General features: G+C 39.9%; 1 protein-coding gene across 1 annotated transcript; it reads left to right on the top strand.

Annotated features, from left to right (window-relative positions):
* Positions 1–1,241: 1,241 nt before the first annotated feature.
* On the top strand, positions 1,242–18,206 carry lrrn1 (leucine rich repeat neuronal 1). Its single transcript, XM_034122014.1, has 2 exons — positions 1,242–1,505; positions 15,065–18,206. The coding sequence occupies exon 2, from the start codon at positions 15,218–15,220 to the stop codon at positions 17,369–17,371; it is 2,154 nt and encodes a 717-aa protein (XP_033977905.1). The 5' UTR covers positions 1,242–1,505; positions 15,065–15,217; the 3' UTR covers positions 17,372–18,206.
* Positions 18,207–18,837: the final 631 nt, after the last annotated feature.

Genomic DNA, 18,837 nt, shown 5'->3' with positions numbered 1-18,837 from the left:
TCATCATACATGGTCGCACAAAGCTAATGGAGCCGGGATACTTTTCAGCCTGAGCTGCAGTTTAATGTGATCCTGTATTCAGATGAAATTGTACTCAAAGGTCACTGCATGATACTTTAATGGCCTGTGGGTAGTTTTTTGTGCATGTGATTATCCTGCTGTTTCATTGTATCGCGTGTAAAATGCACGACTGGTTAGATTATAGCATTAATTATGCATGTTACCGCTTTCATCATAGTGGACATTGTGGTGAGATTTGCTGATGTGTATTCTATTGTTTTCAACTAGAAGACAATGGTGCACCCAATACAATTTTTATTTTTAATGAGCAGAACCCAGAACACATTAAAGTGATAGTGCTCGTATTTTTTTTAAATGAATGATCGATCATCTCCAAATTACAGACACCACAAACAATATTTCAGAAGGAAAAATGTGTTACTCAAAAAAACGTTTAAGTTATTTAAATCGACTGGTATGAATTGTAAGTTTCAAGTAATTTATAACTGAATTGTGTAACAAATGTCTCATTAAAATACAATTTACTTTTTGAGATTGTTCTGGCCATTTTTAAACTTGATGATAAGCAAAAGGAAGCACATTAATCAATAATTGGTGGTTTTATATCCAATTACAAACCTCTTATAGCTATTATGAGGTAAAATCTTATTCCACAACATCGGACAACATTACACATATTCTGCCTTTCTCACTTTTTTTCTTATATATTTCCCCATATTTCAGCCTCACATGTTTAGTCTTTGGAAACTTTGGGGGGCGCTTGTTAGATGCTGTGGTGGACATTTGGTCGTCAAGACAATTTTGGGCATGCACTTAGTCAGCATTAAATGAGAAAAAATGTCACCGTTTGGGAACTATATGGCAGAGTTTGCTAACAAGAGATAAACTCAATCATTAAAAACAAAATATCTAGAAATGTAACTCATCAACAAATCCCAAAGGTTTGTGTTTAGAGAGGCTCAAAGATTTAGGAAACCCTGCAGTAATACCATGTACCACCCCCCATCGAACCTACCACAATCCCCCCCCTCACCCATGCCCCGCCGCCCTCTCCTGCCTTTGTTCTCATCACAACAAGCCCGGAGCAGATGGTGCTCTGCTTTGCTTTGGCCCGCAGTGACAGACAGCTGCTCTCAGCCAATCGCCTGCCGGAGAATCAGCTGACTGGTCTGCACAGCGCCAGGTGTTTTTATCATTGTTCGTCTCCCATCCATAGGAGCAGCAGCAGCGGAGGAATATCGGGGAGACACACCGGTTGTCTGTTGGGTTGCAGCAGGTTGGAGATCTCCGTGCACCATGCCTCCCTCCGAGGCGCCCTGTGACTGATCTGGATACACGCGCTGCAGACAGCTGAACCCCAATGGGATACAGGAATATGTGTACTCGTGCTGTTTGAGAAGCCACAATAACATTGATCGTATTGACGCGTGGTTCTGGATAAAGGAGCTGTGCGCATGGGAACATCGGACTGGAATGCCAACAAGGTGAGAGTCCTCAGGGAAGGAGAGGCAGGGTTTCCTCTGCTGGTAGTTTTTTTATTAAATGCATGGAAAAATATGTTAAGTGTTGTGGTTGGCAGCCGTGTCGTATACAATCCTCAATTTTGGTAGCTCATATTTGTTGTTTTCATGTTTAAAACCATCATTATCCCTGCAAGGCAATGAGTTGGGATGCATTTAGGATGCAGACGCACTCAAGGGCATAATCATTTTTTGTACATAAAAACAGTCGGGCTTGATCATTTCAGACTTAAAATCTGTTTTAAATCTACATTAGAACATTTTAACCTAACAGCATATGTGATCAAACCCATCAACCCGTTAACTATGCGTCAAATCATATTCCACATGAAAACAAACTTTGATCTCGTTGCGGTACTTGCCGCGCCAGCACGAGCCGAGTGCAGCGCGACGTTGTGTAAATGTGATTTGCATATTAATGTTTAAGTACGTCGGCAGATGTCTCGATTCCTCCGCTCTATAAGCAACAAAAAAAGTCTTGACACAGTCAAGGCCCTCGGTGGAGGAGATGCTATGGTGAGAATGGGGTTGCATTGGCAGGGGGTCCATTGTGGCTCACCGACGCTGCTTCTGTCTGTCGCTGCAGCTGTTGCGCTTTTGTGATGGCTGACTGGCATCACTCAACTTTAGCCACAGGGACACACTGTAGAAAATGTTAGGGTACTAAAAGCGGTTTATTTTTAATGTGCTCTGTTTCTCTGTATTATGACCTCTCATAACAACAAAGTGCTGAGAGTCCTCTTTTCTCTGTGGACTCCTGGGTCAAATAAAACACTCACAGAAATAATGAGCATAACATCTATTAGTCTGTTAAACAGGACAAGAAAACAGCTTGTCTCATTGTGTTTGAAGGTGTGAGGATACGACGATTAATCGATTGTTTGAATATTGCCTGCTTTTTTATTAATCAATTAATGGGTGACGTTAGTTTTAATGCAAAAGTGGCAGAAAATACTGTTTTTCAGCTTCTAAAATGTGGATAATTCCTGTTTGTCTCCGTTTTTTTTCATTTAGCTTCTTGTTTTGTTCAGACAAAACAAGCCATTTAAAGACATCCAAGCCTACTTAGACTTTGAGGAACTAGATAGACCAAATAATTACTATACCAAACCAGAATTATAATCAGAAGTCTATAATGAAAGTATTCTTTATTTGCAGCCCTATTTATGTGCAGTTGCGTCTTAGTTTTGTCCTTTTTAGAGGTGAAGCCAATCTGCTGTTATCGCCTGAACCTGTCAAACATTTTGAAGCTCGCAGGAAATCATCTTTAAAATGAATGATCAGGAGGGGGCAGATCACCTGATTCTCTTTTTTTTTGTTCCCCCAAGGGGGCATCCTGTCTTACATAGACAAAGTACACACACACACACACACACACACACACACACACACACACACAGACACACACACACACACACACACACACACACACACACACACACACACACAGCATACACAAACACACACTCAAGATGTCTTTTTTCTTTTCAACTTGTTCATGAAGCTATGGTGTGACAAAAGGGTGTGTGTGTTGTAGGCAGGTGTGTGTGTGTGTGTGTGTGTGTGTGTGTGTGTGTGTGTGTGTGTGTGTGTGTGTGTGTGTGTGTGTGTGTGTGTGTGTGTGTGTGTGTGTGTGTGTGTGTGTGTGTGTGTGTGTGTGTGTGTGTGTGTGTGTGTGTGTGTGGTGTGTGTGTGTGTGTGTGTGTGTGTGTGTGTGTGTGTGTGTGTGTGTGTGTGTGTGTGTGTGTGTGTGTGTGTGTGTGTGCAGGCTTTTTAGGAGACAGCAGGGCTCATGGGAGGGGGTAAAGGGCTTCAACCCCCACCACCAACATGATGTCCCCAGGGTATAAGGCAGGGTGAGGAGGGGGTGCAGGGTTATTGAGCCTTCACTATTATTCCTATAAGAAGGGCTGAGGAATTAGCTCTTTGTCCTCTTAGATCTGCAGGTCTCACGCAGGGACAACCCCCCCATATTCACATATGGAGGAAATCCAGAGGAGTGTAAGCAGGCACATCTCTCTTCAAATATTGATCTACTTGTCATTATGTGGGTTACTTAACATATTGTTTGCATGTGTCGGGGGAAGCTATCCATATAGTTTTACTGAACACACTCTTTCCTCTCTGTTGTGCTCAGGATGGGCGACAGCAGATCCACAGGAAACCTGCCACAAGCATCGTGTAAAATTATATGGGCTCATTTTTCAACTTCTGCTTATTGAGAATCCTGCGAGGATGTAGAGTGTGTTATATTAAACCCTCAGAGGGAGGGAATGGAGAGAGAATTAGAGGCAGGAGGGAAAGAATCAACCCATTGTTGGCACATTGGAGTCCCAAATCTCTTATCATCCTAGGAAAAATATACGGTTTCCATCACTATAGTCTCCAAGGGTGCAGTTATTATTTGGCTTGAATCTGCTTGATTCGAGCTTCCCAGGAGGGTGTAATATGAGCTTTGTTCTATTTAGGTAAAAGTTTTAATGTTTTAAAGTAGGGTTGTACGAGGTACCTATAATCAGTGTGTACCTTCAGTAAACGGTGGTCAGCATGCCCCCAGTTCAGAGACACAGATAAGAGAACCAAGCAAAGTAATGCTTTCAACAGAGGCTACAAAACATATTTTATCCACCTAAAAGAAAGGACAGCTCTGAAAAATCAAGCTCATAACAGTTTATCTAACCAACTGAGGCAGCAACATTTCTGTTCTCTGCAATGTCAAAATGTTAAATAAGCTGTTTTATTAAATGGAGTCTGGTGGCTTTTGCGACATCAGAGATAGCTGCTTCAGTTTATTGTGAAAAAGTGTTGTCTGATGGCAATGTAAACCTGTAGAGATGTTAGAAATAGCGTACACTTAAACTGATATAGATCTTTTGTTAGGATGCTAAAATGCGATTTGATGCTGTCCCCGCAATGAACCTCATACAAACCCTCTTCAAATCCAAACTCTAAGATGGAGACGGATAAGGAAAGGTTGACAGTTGAGTTCTCACTTTATATATTAGGTGTGTTTTCCTCTGATTTAGTCTTCTTGTCACAGTACCAGTTTGTTCTCTATTTAACATATTCCCCCTTGTTGAGTTTCTTTGTCACTCAGGTTCTCTCATCTGATTCCGAAGTTTTTTTTGTCACCTCCATTTTGTTGGCTTTGTGACACGATGTGTTTATAGGCTCCCCAAGGTTGTTTATCTCACTTTGTCGCACCTGTCATTTGTTTTCCCTCATTTCTGTGTTGAGAAAACTAATGTCAAAAGTTAGACCTTGGCAAGAGAGGTTATATGTGTGAGTGTTTCCCTAATGCAAGACTCTTGTTATCCAGTGGAAATCACATTTTTCTCATGTCCCTCTCAATTCTTATCGCATTCAAGGGAGGATTTCCTTCACAATGAGCGTCCTAAGGCTGACTCAGACAGGAATTTGTAATCTAGTGTGGACACAATCGAACAGACTGACACTTTATCTGTAAAAGGCGTTCACATATTCTGTTAACCTAAGCTAACCTAACCCTCACATATGCATCTGGATCATTCAACCCTAAGTATTCATCACATACATGTTTCTACAGTTTCTGTGATGAGTACTTAGTAGAGATGTCCCGATCCGATCACGTGATCGGGGATCGGAGCCGATCACGTGATTTTCAAAAGATCGGAATCGGGAGAAAAAAATCGGGGATCGGGAATCTTTTTTTTTTTTATAAAATATTTTTATTATTTTATTTAATGTTACAAAACAAAAATGACCATGTTCACATCTTAAAGTCATCCTGAGGCCTTAGTTTTGGTTTAAAATTACACAACATCATGTATGTGTTGCTTCTTTTGGGCTTGTTTTCATAGACCTGGTTGCTTATTTCTCTCAAATCTGGCAACAGAGTGGGCAGGGCGCAGTGTCTAATAGTAGCAGTAAGCTAACAAGAGGCTACGTTCAGCTGGTGACTCGGGAGTCGGGACAGAGAAAATGTCAAGAGTTTGGAAGTATTATAAAATTGAAAGCGAAGGCAGTGTAACAGCCAGATGCAATGTTTGCAAGGTGGAGGTTCCGCGTGGTGGAAAGAACAGAGCTACGTTCAACACGACCAATCTAATACAAACCCCAACAACAACACGACGAGTACACAGCGGCCACTCAGGTAACGGCACTGAAACAACCGACACTTTCAGAGACTTTTAAAAGGAAAGATAAACTGCCCCAGAACAGTGAAAAGGCCAAAAAAATAACAGCCAAGATAGCTGAATTCATCGCGTTGGATGACCAGCCGTTATCTTTTAACTTTTTTTTTCTCTTAATGCATTGCATAAAGATCGGATCGGGAAAAATCGGTATCGGCAGATTGTCAAAATCAAATGATTGGAATCGGATCGGGAGCAAAAAAAGGTGATCGGGACATCCCTAGTACTTAGGGTTTCCAAACTCTCTTCTTCTGGTAACAATTCAAATTCTGAGCACTTAGTTTGAATGAGCTGTAATTGTCATTATCAAGCATTGGCACAACATCAATTCATTTCAGTTTTTTGGCGAAAAACTAGACTCAACTGCTTGATGCTGGCAAGTAATAAGAACGTTGTTACTGTACCACCCACAGAGGCATGTGGATATTTTTAGGCAAAGTCTTTCGGAAGTGACATCTTTCCAATTAAAAATTTGGATCAATGCAAGTGACAGTTTCCCAACTGGAAATGACAGGGATCATTGTCTTTAATGAGATGCAATGAAAGTGAGCTTTTCCATGGCTGTCAGGTGTGTTCAGAGTGGAAATAGCAGCCTTCTGTACATAATTCATTTGACTTTCGCTACTTGGGCCATGAAAAGTTCCCAGCTTTGAGGGTAGCCCATCGAGTTAGGATTCACTGTAGTTACTAGTAATAATGTCCAATTACTCAAAATAACCAAATAACACAAACTCTTAAGTCTAAAATGTCTGCAGTCTGACAACTTTAATTTAGGGAGATCTTACCACATTGTGTATGCAGTGTAATATTCTAGCATTATGTACAGTATGGATGGTATTTTGTGGTAGTTATGGTTGGGGTTTAGGTTACACAATTAAAAGGGATGTAATCCTGGCTTGTGTGAGGATATCATCAGCTCATTGCATTTCCTTCACATGCCCTCCAATTGAGTATGATGAACACTCTATAGGTTACAAATCATTGGGTGTTGATGCCATCTACTGCAGCACATTAACTATGGATAAGTACCTCATATCGCCCTACTTTAAAACATCCAAAATGTCCTTTTATATGGTTACCTGCTTTGGTAATTAGTGCTCTTTCAGCTCCATTTACTTTACGAGTACCAACCCTCTGATGGCGAGCACTGATAGAAAATCACACGGAAATGGGACAGCTGCTGAAAAGTAAGCAAATGACAGGTCATCTTGTTTAAAAGATGATACATTTACATATTCAGATTCATTTCCTGATCCATATCTGTGGCTTTAGTGTCAAAACACGTTCCCCCTAAAAAGTAAAATCTTTGATGATTGGTAAAAGCTACACTCTAGAGCAGACCTGGGCATTGTACGGCCCCCGGGCCACATACGGCCCTTTGGTTGACTCTGACCGGCCCGTGTAAGGCTAATTGGAAATTACAAAATAAACATATTTTCTAACTTTACCTCATGCATGGACTAAAGCTGCATTGCTTTTATTTTGAAGTTGTTTTTTATTCACGTGCATAATGACGCAATACGTATATCAAGACGTGCACATTATTGGATCCTTGTCACAAGACGACTTTAGCCCTCAAAAAATGTCCGCTAAAAAAAGAAAGGTAGATGCTGAATGCAGGGTTTTCAACAAAAATTGGACTGCTAAGTATTTATTTACTGAAGTCGGAGGTAAAACCGTGTGTTTAGTTTGCGGGGAGCAGATCGCCGTGTTTAAGGAGTACAATGTGAGTCGACATTACGAGACGAAACACGCGGAGAAATATAAAAACTTGACTGACGCTGAAAGGGCGCGGACATCGGAAGCTTTGCTAGCTAAGCTGCAAAAGCAGCAAGGCTTTTTTACCAAGCTTCACACATCCAGTGATGCAGCAACCATGACCAGCTTTGTGATATCCCACAAAATTGCTAAAAACAGTAAGCCGTTCTCGGAGGGGGAGTTTGTCAAAGAGTGCTTGGTGGACTCTGCAGCACTAATATGCCCTGAAAAAAAAGCCGCATTTGAGCAAGTCCCGCTGTCCAGGCGAACCGTGACTAGAAGGATCGAGGACATTGCGGGGAATCTGGAGCTTCAGCTGCAACGTGAAGTGGCAAGTTACGACTTTTTCTCCTTGGCTTTGGACGAGAGCTGTGATGTCCGCGACACAGCCCAGTTACTCGTATTCGTCCGCGGGATAACACCGGACTTCAAGATTACGGAGGAGCTGGCAGCAATGCGGTCGATGAAAGGGACGACTACAGGGAGCGATCTGTTCACGGAGGTAAACGAGTGCATGGACACGCTGGGACTGAAATGGGACAGACTGGCAGGTGTCACAACGGACGGTTGTCCAAATCTTACCGGAAAAAATGTCGGACTTTTGAAACGTATGCAAGATAAAGTGACTGAAATCGACGCGGATCAGAAACTGGTATTTTTGCATTGTATTATACACCAACATGTGTTGTGCAAGTCAGTGCTAAACATTAACCATGTTATTGATGTTGTTACTAAAATAGTAAACTTCATCAGGGCAAGAGCTTTGAACCACAGACAGTTTATCGCACTTTTGGAGGAGCATGAGACTGAGCATCGTGACATCGGCTACCACACAGCTATCAGATGGCTCAGCCTGGGCAAAGTGCTAAAAAGAGTTTGGGACCTGAAAGCAGAGATTCGAGAGTTTTGTGAGAAGAAAGGCAAAGACTTCCCAGAGCTCTCAGATGAGGACTGGATGGCAGATTTTGCATTTGCTGTTGATGTGACTGCACTGATGAATGAACTGAATACCAAACTGCAAGGCAAGGGCCTTTTTGTTCATGAAATGCACAGCCTGGTGAAGGCTTTCATGACAAAGATGCAGTTTCTTTCAAGCCAACTGGAGAGCAACAATCTCACTCACATGCAAACCCTGAAAGAAGTCACACCATCAGCTGATCACCGCCGCAGGTACTCATCCATGTTGGGAGCATTGCATGGTGAGTTTTCAAGGCGATTTGAAGATCTCAGAAAAATCGAGGATGAAATGCACCTGATTTCCTCTCCCTTTACCTGCAGTGTGGATAATGCACCCAGTGATGTTCAGCTGGAACTCATCGACCTGCAGTCTGATGCAGTACTGGCAGAGCACTTTAAGTCAGGATCTCTGCTGGATTTCTACTCTTCTCTCAAGGAGGAGAACTTTCCAAACATGAGGAGACATGCTCAGAAGATGTTGGTTCTCTTTGGCTCGACCTACATATGTGAACAAACATTTTCAATTATGAAGTTTACGAAATCCAGGTATAGATCCTCTCTCACTGATGATCATCTGTCAGCTGTGCTTCGCATCTCCACCTCAGACATTCAACCTGACTTTGATGCACTCGTTAAAGCCCAGCAGAGACTAGATTTCTCTCACTGAACAAGAAAAGAGAACTTAAAAACACCAAATGAGGTGGTTAGACTACAAATGTTGGCATGTAAAGGCACCAACTAGCAGTGAACTGGGACACTTTCTTTGGAAGCCTTTTTCTCAAAATCACAGTTCAGTGATGTTTAGTGACAGTTCAATATGATGTATCTTGCTTAATATTTGGAGTACAAAGACAATATTGTGATGTCTTTAGAATGCTAAGAACCTCTTTCCAACAGTAAATGAAACTCAAAATGTGTTTGAGTGAATGTGACTGAAAATGTTCACTAATATGAGTCACAAATGGTGAAAAACGTTCATTTTGTTTACCATTGTTTTGGGAAATTTGATTTAATAAATGACATTTTTTTGTAAGGCAACCTCACTTTTTCATTGCTTAACTATAACATATACTCTTACCAGCTTGTCAAAAACAATGCTATTTACTGCTTTTTATAAAGAAATACAATTAATATTATGCAGAATTGAGTTCAGCCTTTTGGCCCGGCCCTCCACAATATTTTCAGTTTCTCATGTGGCCCCATGGAAAAAATAATTGCCCACCCCTGCTCTAGAGGGACAAATACAAAGGGATCCTGCATCCTACTGCAGGTATTGTTAGATGGTGCTTTAGACGACAGACCTTCTGCCTGAAGCTTTTGATATTTATTCGATTTATCCCTGTCACAGGTTCAAAGTTGGCCGTGGTTTCAACCTTTGTGTTTTCCGCTGACAGCCTTCCTGCCTTTGGTGTTGTGTTCTCCCACCTGCTGTGATATTTAAGTTTTCCTGTGGCTCTGGGATCACAATAGACATGTGAAGCCTGTGTCAGGATGTCCCAGACAGCGTTTAGTTGTTGATGTTGACATATCAACCAACAAGATGTTGACACTGTTCTTTTTCTTGTGTTCATTGTTACATCAGAACAGCAGTTTGTTAAAACTTCAGCTAACTTACTTTTCACTTCAGTTTGACAAGTGTGTCATATTTTTTGCATTCAGTTTTAAATAGGATCACACAATTCTTAATCTTACATTTCATAAAGGGGATCACAGACAAAGCACTTACCAAATGAGGGGAATCTAAGATTAACCCCATTTGTGGTAAATAGAATAGAATTATATTAATGCTGAAAATTATGTTTTTTAAGATACCTGGCTTATCATCTTGATGTATTACATTTTTTAAAGCCATTTGTGAGTAGTGTTTTTATTTAAAAATATATATATAAGACCAGCTGTATTCTAGTTTTGATATTAAGCGTTTTCTTTTGATTATTTACTTCCTGAATCAGCCTTTTTAGTTTAGTTAGCAAAAAAAGGCAAAAAAAGAAATCTAAAAATGTTGTTATTCTAGTAGTCTAACCTGAAAAAATATACAAGGTTACTTTAAATGTAAATGATGCATGCTGGTAGAAAATAGCATGTCAGAAACTTTCTATGAAGGTTTTCTTTATTGATAACTGTGGTGCATGGACAGTACAAACAAACATCTATAACATATCAGTTTTCTTTTCTTCACACATTGTTTTCAATACTGTTAAAAACTGAAATCATTTTGGACAGAATATTTAGTCACTGGCAGAATTACAAAAAGCCCCTGAGGCATTAGTTTTAAAGTGTGATTACCAATCAATTAACACTGTTTCTCATTGCCATAACTGTCATAGATCTCACAGAAATATTGCTTTTATTGGCTTGTAATTAAACTGATGTGACCTGTTTCTCTCCTCTGGGTTCAAATCTAGTACACTGCCTCGAGCTAATCTCCACTTCAGCATATACTAATCCAGACTGGCGCAGACACGACACAACATACAGTGCTATAGTTTAAAGACAAGATACTGTATCCCTTTGTCAGACGTGCCCCGCCCCGTCCCATAGGGAGTCCCCAGTATAGGAGGAACAGAGCTGTGTTCTGTCTCCATGGTGCTGTTGCCAGGCAGTTTGCATGTGATGAATTAGTCAACTCTCTTGTTTGAAAGCCTCTTAAGTGCTATTTTTAAGCTGGTGTTGACCATAAAGCTGTGTGGTGCTATAGCGCTGCCGTATGGCTCTGCCCTGGATGGGGGGGGTCACCTTAAGTGCAGTAAATAGACCTAATGAAGAATTGACATGTCTGTTGATGTAGGATACTCCAAGTGCACATTCTTGTCAAAGAAGCGCCAGCAATCTAATCCTATTAATAAACAATAGTGAGGGATAAAAGGGTTGCATAGGAAAAGTGTGTCTATATAATATTTGCACGTCAGCAAAGTCATTTAGAGAGTGATACACATATATCATGTCAATGGGATGAAAGGAATATGTAAGCCATGGTTTACATCATTAACAAGACTAAGAGTCCATGCTAAAATCTTTAAAATAATATATTGCGGTATAATGTTTACTATGACTATTTTCTTAGTATAGTATGTTTAAATGCCAATATTAACCAAAAATAACAAAACAGAAAGTACATGATGCTGATTGCAGTTGTTTATTTATTTAATCATAAACCAAAGTTCTGGACCAACTAAGATTTTGCCCTGAAAGGATCACAAAAGTTTTTTTACAAATCCTTCTGCAGGGAATGTTATTGTCTGATTGCAAATGGCAATCAAATGCCAACTTTTTTAAATGTTCCAATCCCAGTATGTAATAAATGTACTAATATGCAGATAAGCACTCTGATGGCAGGCGTGGTTAACTATCCAACCAACCCACGGTGATAAACCAAACACTAGTAATCAATTAAACGTTCTCAATAACACAGATCTTCACATTAATTAACTCAATATTCAATGAGCAGTCTACATATTGCTGACGATTAACTTTGTCCATTAGAAAAATGTAACTGCAAAGTCAGGTTCATCAGCAGTCATCTGACATTTCATACCACATAATGTAATGACATCCCAAACAAACAGAGGTCGACAAACATATCAAATATATTTTTGGTAACACTTTATATTAAGGAGCACAAATTCACCATCAACTAGTTGTTAATTAACATGCATATTAGCAGTATATTGGCTCTTTATTAGTCATTATAAAACACTTATTAATGCCTTATTCTACATGACCATATTCTACAATTAATAGGCCCTTAGTTGAGAGTTTTTCCTCAACAACCCTCTAATTAGTGCTTATTTATTGCAAGTAAGGAAGTTGTTGTACATGAGTTTTGGTCTTAATATACTCTGCTCAATATGGGCCTAATAAGGCAGTAGTCCCACAAGAATAGTAATTCTCCCATAATAACACTTAACAAATATGATCTATTCTTATGTAACAAGACATGAAACTATAAGTGTTAATTAAGTCTAAATAACTCAAAATTAGGTATTTTTATCTAAGAATATGTTCCCTATTTTAAAGTGAAGTCTTTTTCATAACCAATAAGCTAGTAGTTTGACTCTAATTGACCTGAACAGGTTCCCTATTCTAAAGTTGCCTCCTCTTCACACTTTGTAAATACATCATAGCACACAACTACTGAAATTAACCTCAACAGTACATGAACAAAGTAGGCACAAGTTGAAATATCTGTTTTATTAATTAACCACTAAAGAGAGGTTCAGACACATGTACCAAAACATGTCAAGTTTCTCCAAGGCTGAGAACACATGATATGCAGCCTGTACTTTTTCATAAAAACTGATTTGTATGTATTTGTGATCATACTGTGCTTGTATGTACTTACACAATAGGTGTACTGTTCTCTCTCTGTGTTTTACTGTCTCAGTGTGAACAGCCAAACTCTTTTGAGAGCCAGGGAATGAGCAGCCATGCTCCTTTATTGACTTATTTGCAGTCCACTGACATTCAAATGGAGTGAAACTATAAAAAAAGTTACAAGGCACTTAATGATCTCATACATGCAAGTGTAACATACACAGATTAACACATAGGACCGCTAAGTGTAAACAAGGTAAATATAGCTAATGCTAGCTGTGCAATAAGCGTATACAGGCTAGTATGGCTAACGCTAGCGTGTATGCTAACGCAAGCGCGAATGCTAACGCATTTTCTCATTGTGTTTAAACATCTCCAAATGTCATCACATAAACACAATACATGTTACTAATGCTAAGGCTTACACTTACACTTACAGTCATTGCTTTCTGACGGACTTGACCTTTTACTATTCAGGTTGCATAGGGAAAATTAGTAGCAGTCTCTACTGCCATGCTATTCAATTTACTTTCTCCTACTTCCTGTACCCGGTTTCCTGTCTAACCTTCAGTACACATTTTACAAAAATATAAATGTGCAAATATGAAACATACAGGTCAATATCACCTTGCTATTGGTAGCTGAACTGTCAATACCCCAAAACATATTCTTAGATATAAATACCACATTTGGAGTTATTTAGAAACAACTAACACTTAAAGTTTCATGTCTTGTTACATAAGAATAGATCATATTTGTTAAGTGTTAATATGGGAGAATTACTATTCTTGTGGTACTGCTGCCTTATTAGGCCCATATTGAGCAGCGGATATTACTGTAAGACCAAAACTCATGTACAACAACTTCCTTACTTGCAATAAATAAGCACTAATTAGAGGGTTATTGAGGAAAAACTCTCAACTAATGGCCTATTACTTGTAGAATATGGTCATGTAGAATAAGGCATTAATAAGTGTTTTATAATGACTAATAAAGAGCCAATATACTGCTAATATGCATGTTAATTAACAACTAGTTGGTGGTGAATTTTTGTACCTTAATATAAAGTGTTACAATCTTTTTTTAATAAATTGGAAGTTACATAAAAAGACACCATGGATGTCTACATTTAATTGAATGGTAATCCATTCAATAGATATTTCAGTCTGGACCAAGACGTGGGACACCCTGCCAGACCTACATTGACGTCATCCGTTGACAAAGAGTTATTTTTCTATAATGCCCATGTATTCATAGACAATGATAGCTTTAAAATGTAGCACTAGTCTTAATAAGAAGCAGTGTATTGTATGCTACATTGAATGCTATACACTCCAAGTCTCTGGAGTAAGTGTTACTGTCATAAGGATACACAGATGCCCATGTTACCACTCGATAGCTTGCATTTTCCAATTGCTGAGATCAGACCCTCTCATGAAATCCCTCTTTGTAAGTTTCAGAGTTTCCCCAAAGTTTTGACAATTTTCCATCTGTACCAAATACTAGAATGAATTCTAGGCCGTCTGAAAACTTTTTTGTTTTCATGTTTGCCCTAAATTCAGAATGCTGAAGAAGTTGCATTAAAAATGTAAATGTAGACGCACATTCTTTTTTTGCTTTCTTTTGAGCTTGGCACAGACTGATTTCTCATGGTGTTGAATAATGTTCAGAGATGCTAATGATCGAGTCCTTATGGGCCTGGGTAGATAAAAGCCCTCAATGGAACTTGATGTGTTTCCAAGCAGTTCAGAGCAGGCATTGTAATGAGCTGAACTTGCATTTTCTCAAAACTGTAAATACAGCACATAACTCACATTCTCCCAATGACTGTTGAGAAGCAGGTGTTGTGTTCAGTCCGTTAAGGAATTGTTTTCTTTAAAGAAAAACATGAACAATTATTTTGTATTCCAGTTATTTTTACATTCAAAAAGTCTAGAGGTCATGCTAGCTGCTCTTTGAGGCTGTACATTGACCAAGTAGCGTCCTGAATTAAATGCAAACATCATCATGCTAACATGCTTTAATGACAATGGTTACACGCTGATGCAGGTATTTGTTTATAAAGTAGAGTTAACACTTTTACTTTGTTGTATGACAAATTTCATGGTTATCACTGCAATTGTTTCTGAGATATTTTACTCAAAAATGATGATGTTGACCTTTGGCTGATTCAATAGAAAATCAGTTATCAACAGACTGATATTGACAGAAATATCCGATGCTGATAGCATTGCTTAAAACATTATTGTGTATCCTTAATTGTGAACATGCTGTAGATACTGTTTTCTGTACATTGACATACTCTTTGATTTTGTTTTCCAGATAACTCTGGGGCTTCAAGATCTTGATGTAATTCGACTCCTGATTCAACTCCATCTCACTGCACTGAAAGACCTAATAAGCAGAAAGTCTGGTTGATGACTACAACAAACTTTCTCCTAAAATCATCAGCCCCTCCTCCTTTGCTACCCCAGCATGGCTAGACGGAGGTTAGACTGCCCACTTCTAGGCCAGGCTTTTTCTGGCCTGATATTGGTTTCGTTAGGACTATCCTTCGTCCAGAGCAATGAGTGCCCTCAGCTGTGTGTATGTGAGATCCGGCCCTGGTTTACCCCCCAGTCCACCTACAGAGAGGCCATCACTGTGGACTGCAATGACCTTCGCCTAACACGTATACCGGCAAACCTCTCCAGTGACACTCAGGTTATCCTCCTACAAAGCAACTACATTGGTAGGACCAATGATGAACTGGAGCAGCTCTACAACCTGACCGAGCTGGACTTGTCCCAGAACAACTTCAGTAACATTCGGGATGTTGGCCTTAACAATATGTCCCAGCTCACCACGCTTCATCTGGAAGAGAACCAGATCACAGAAATGCCAGACTACTCTCTGCAGGACCTTAGCAACCTGCAGGAGCTCTACATTAACCACAATCAGATCAACACCATTTCTGCCAATGCCTTATTTGGGCTGCACAACTTGCTCAGGCTGCACCTCAACTCCAACAAGCTCACGGCCATTAACGGCCAGTGGTTTGAATCCACGCCCAACTTAGAAATACTAATGATTGGGGAGAACCCAGTGGTTGGAATAATGGACTTCAATTTCAAGCCACTGGGCAACCTTAGAAGCCTGGTTTTGGCTGGGATGGATTTGACCGACGTCCCTGGTAATGCCTTTGTGGGACTTGACAATCTTGAGAGTCTCTCTTTCTATGACAATAAGCTGGTCCAAGTTCCTCAGAGAGCACTTCAGAAACTACCTAACCTCAAGTTCTTGGATTTGAACAAAAACCCAGTGCATAAGATTCAGGAAGGAGACTTCAAGAACATGCTGAGATTGAAGGAACTGGGTATCAACAACATGGGAGAGCTGGTTTCTATTGACCGGTATTCTCTGGACAATCTTCCTGAGCTCTCAAAGCTTGAGGCTACAAACAACCCCAAGTTATCTTACATCAACCGTCAGGCCTTTCGTGATGTCCCAGCCTTGGAGAGTCTAATGCTGAATAACAACGCCCTGAATGCCCTCTATCAGTCCACAGTGGATTCTCTCCCTAACTTGCGTGAGATTAGCATCCACACCAATCCTCTGCGGTGTGACTGCGTCATTCAGTGGATGAGCTCCAACAAAACCACCGTCCGTTTCATGGAACCACTATCCATGTTTTGTGCCCTTCCAACAGAAGTAAGGGGATTGCCTGTGCGGGAGGTACTCCAACATAATTTAGCAAACCAGTGCCTGCCCTTGATTTCACATGATACATTCCCAAGCCACCTGAACCTTGATATTGGCATGACGTTGGACTTGGACTGCAGAGCGATGTCCCAGCCAGAGCCTGAAATCTATTGGGTGACACCAATGGGGATCAAGGTAATGATGGACACCTTATCTGACAAGTATAGCCTCAGCAAGGAAGGGACATTAAGAATTTCTCGTATCCAAGTTGAAGAATCTGGCAGATACACCTGTGTGGCGCAAAATTCCCAGGGAGCTGACACAAGAGTGACAGCTATACGGGTGAACGGCACTCTGTTAGACAGCACTCAGCTCATGAGTATCTACGTCAAACAAACAGAGGCTCACTCTATCCTGGTGTCCTGGAAAATAAACTCCAATGTAATGACTTCTAATCTCAAGTGGTCTTCTGCCACCATGAAAATAGACAATCCACATATTACTTACACTGCCAGGGTTCCTGTTGATGTCCACGAGTACAACCTTACGCATTTACAACCAGCAACTGAGTACGAAGTGTGCCTCAGCGTGTCCAACATCCGCCAACAAACACAGAGATCCTGTGTGAATGTTACGACAAGGCAAGCCCCCTTCGCTGTGGAAATATCCGAACAAGGGACCAACACAGCTCTTGCTGCAGTTATGGGAACAATGTTTGCAATCATCAGTCTGGCCTCACTGGGAATTTACATTGCCAAGCGGTGGAAGAGGAAAAACTATCACCATTCTCTGAAAAAGTACATGCAGAAAACCTCGTCAATACCGCTAAACGAGTTGTACCCTCCTCTTATCAACTTGTGGGAGACAGACAGTGAGAAGGAGAAAGAGGGCTCATCTGAGACCAAAACCATTCAGGTGGACACCACGCGCAGCTATTACATGTGGTGAGATCTTCTATCCAGTGGGAGAAAAAGAGACATTTCAGGAGCACAAATATACATGTTTGCTTCTTTGTGTAATTTAACTCAAGTCAATCATTTTTTCTTTCATGTTTCCTGTTTGTTTTTTTGGTTCTCTCAGACTTGCTTTTTGAAAGCGAAGGACGAACTGGGATTTTTAGTTTAGCATATTGCCTTTTTAACTCTTGCCCATTTTGACACAATATGGCAGCGTTATTTAGCTTCCTGAACTTAGTAGTCACTGTGCTTTATTTTTAGTACTTGTTTTAACAAACACAGCATGAGCACTGTCACGGATTCAGCATACGCAAGCAAATGAAGAGCTGAAATCCTACCTGTTTTTGACATGTTTCTATGGCGATATGTTAGACTGCCAATCTTTCTTTCTCTTGTAAAACAGTTTCACTGTTGACTGTTGTGCACTGAAATATATATATATATATACTAATTTGTCTATCAACTCAAATATAAGCTGACAAAGTACGTTTAGACTTGATATACTGTCTATTGAATAATGTTAGCAATTCCTCTGTAATGTTGTATCAGCTATGACTTGTTTTACTTTTTGTACATTCAATGATTACAATAACATAATAAGTATGTTTAATTTAGACTTTAAGTTTGCAGAGCAGCTACTGTAAACCAGCAATAGAAATATGAATGTTATGAACTAGGTAAATAGATGTAAGGCTTTTTAAACTTCTTAAATATTTCTTTTCTTATTTTGCTAGAATATGTCTACAATCACTGGTTTTGTTGTGGTTTACAGACACAAACATGTTGTTTATTGGGGGGCAAATTCAATAAAATCTTTTTTCCTCATATTTTTAAAACCTTGATTTCAACACCAAGTGTCATTCTTAAATAACATAGAGTTTAAAATGATGTTCAGTGTGTATTTAATAAACATGCCCTGCAGAAACAAACATTTAAAGGTTGAAACAAGAGCTTGAAGCCTAAACCGGAGCTGTAAAGAAAAATCATTATCTCATAGTAACATTGGGATTATTAAATACAGAATGACAAGCATAGCTGTAGGTCTTTGGTTACAATCTCCGAGTTGAGAGAGAAAGAAAGATACAAGTGTGCATCTTTGTGTGTGCAGTGTGTTTGCCTCGGCAAAGCAATTATCAGCGAATAATTTAAATTCTAGTCCTGGTGCAATATAATTACTGCACAATATGCCTCGGAGTACATACAGTTACTTAAAAAACAAGGAAATGTGTCGCTCAAAACCAAGACAGTGGATTCAGTGCCTGCATGATTTGTTCACTGTCTGTTATATTGTAGCAGACATACCTTCGTATCTTCAAAGCTTTAAAGGAAGCCACATAAGGAGCATAATTCAGCTGAGATTGAGGGAGGTGGTGATTATGGATAATGGACAGTTACAGCAAGTACAGACTGCAGCCAAATGATTCATGTGCTAAGCATTTTGCATTGTGTGGGGAACGA

Source organism: Trematomus bernacchii, unplaced genomic scaffold, assembly GCF_902827165.1.
Source record: "Trematomus bernacchii unplaced genomic scaffold, fTreBer1.1, whole genome shotgun sequence".
Lineage (NCBI taxonomy): Eukaryota > Metazoa > Chordata > Actinopteri > Perciformes > Nototheniidae > Trematomus > Trematomus bernacchii.
This window is presented reverse-complemented; position numbering and strand designations above follow the sequence as displayed.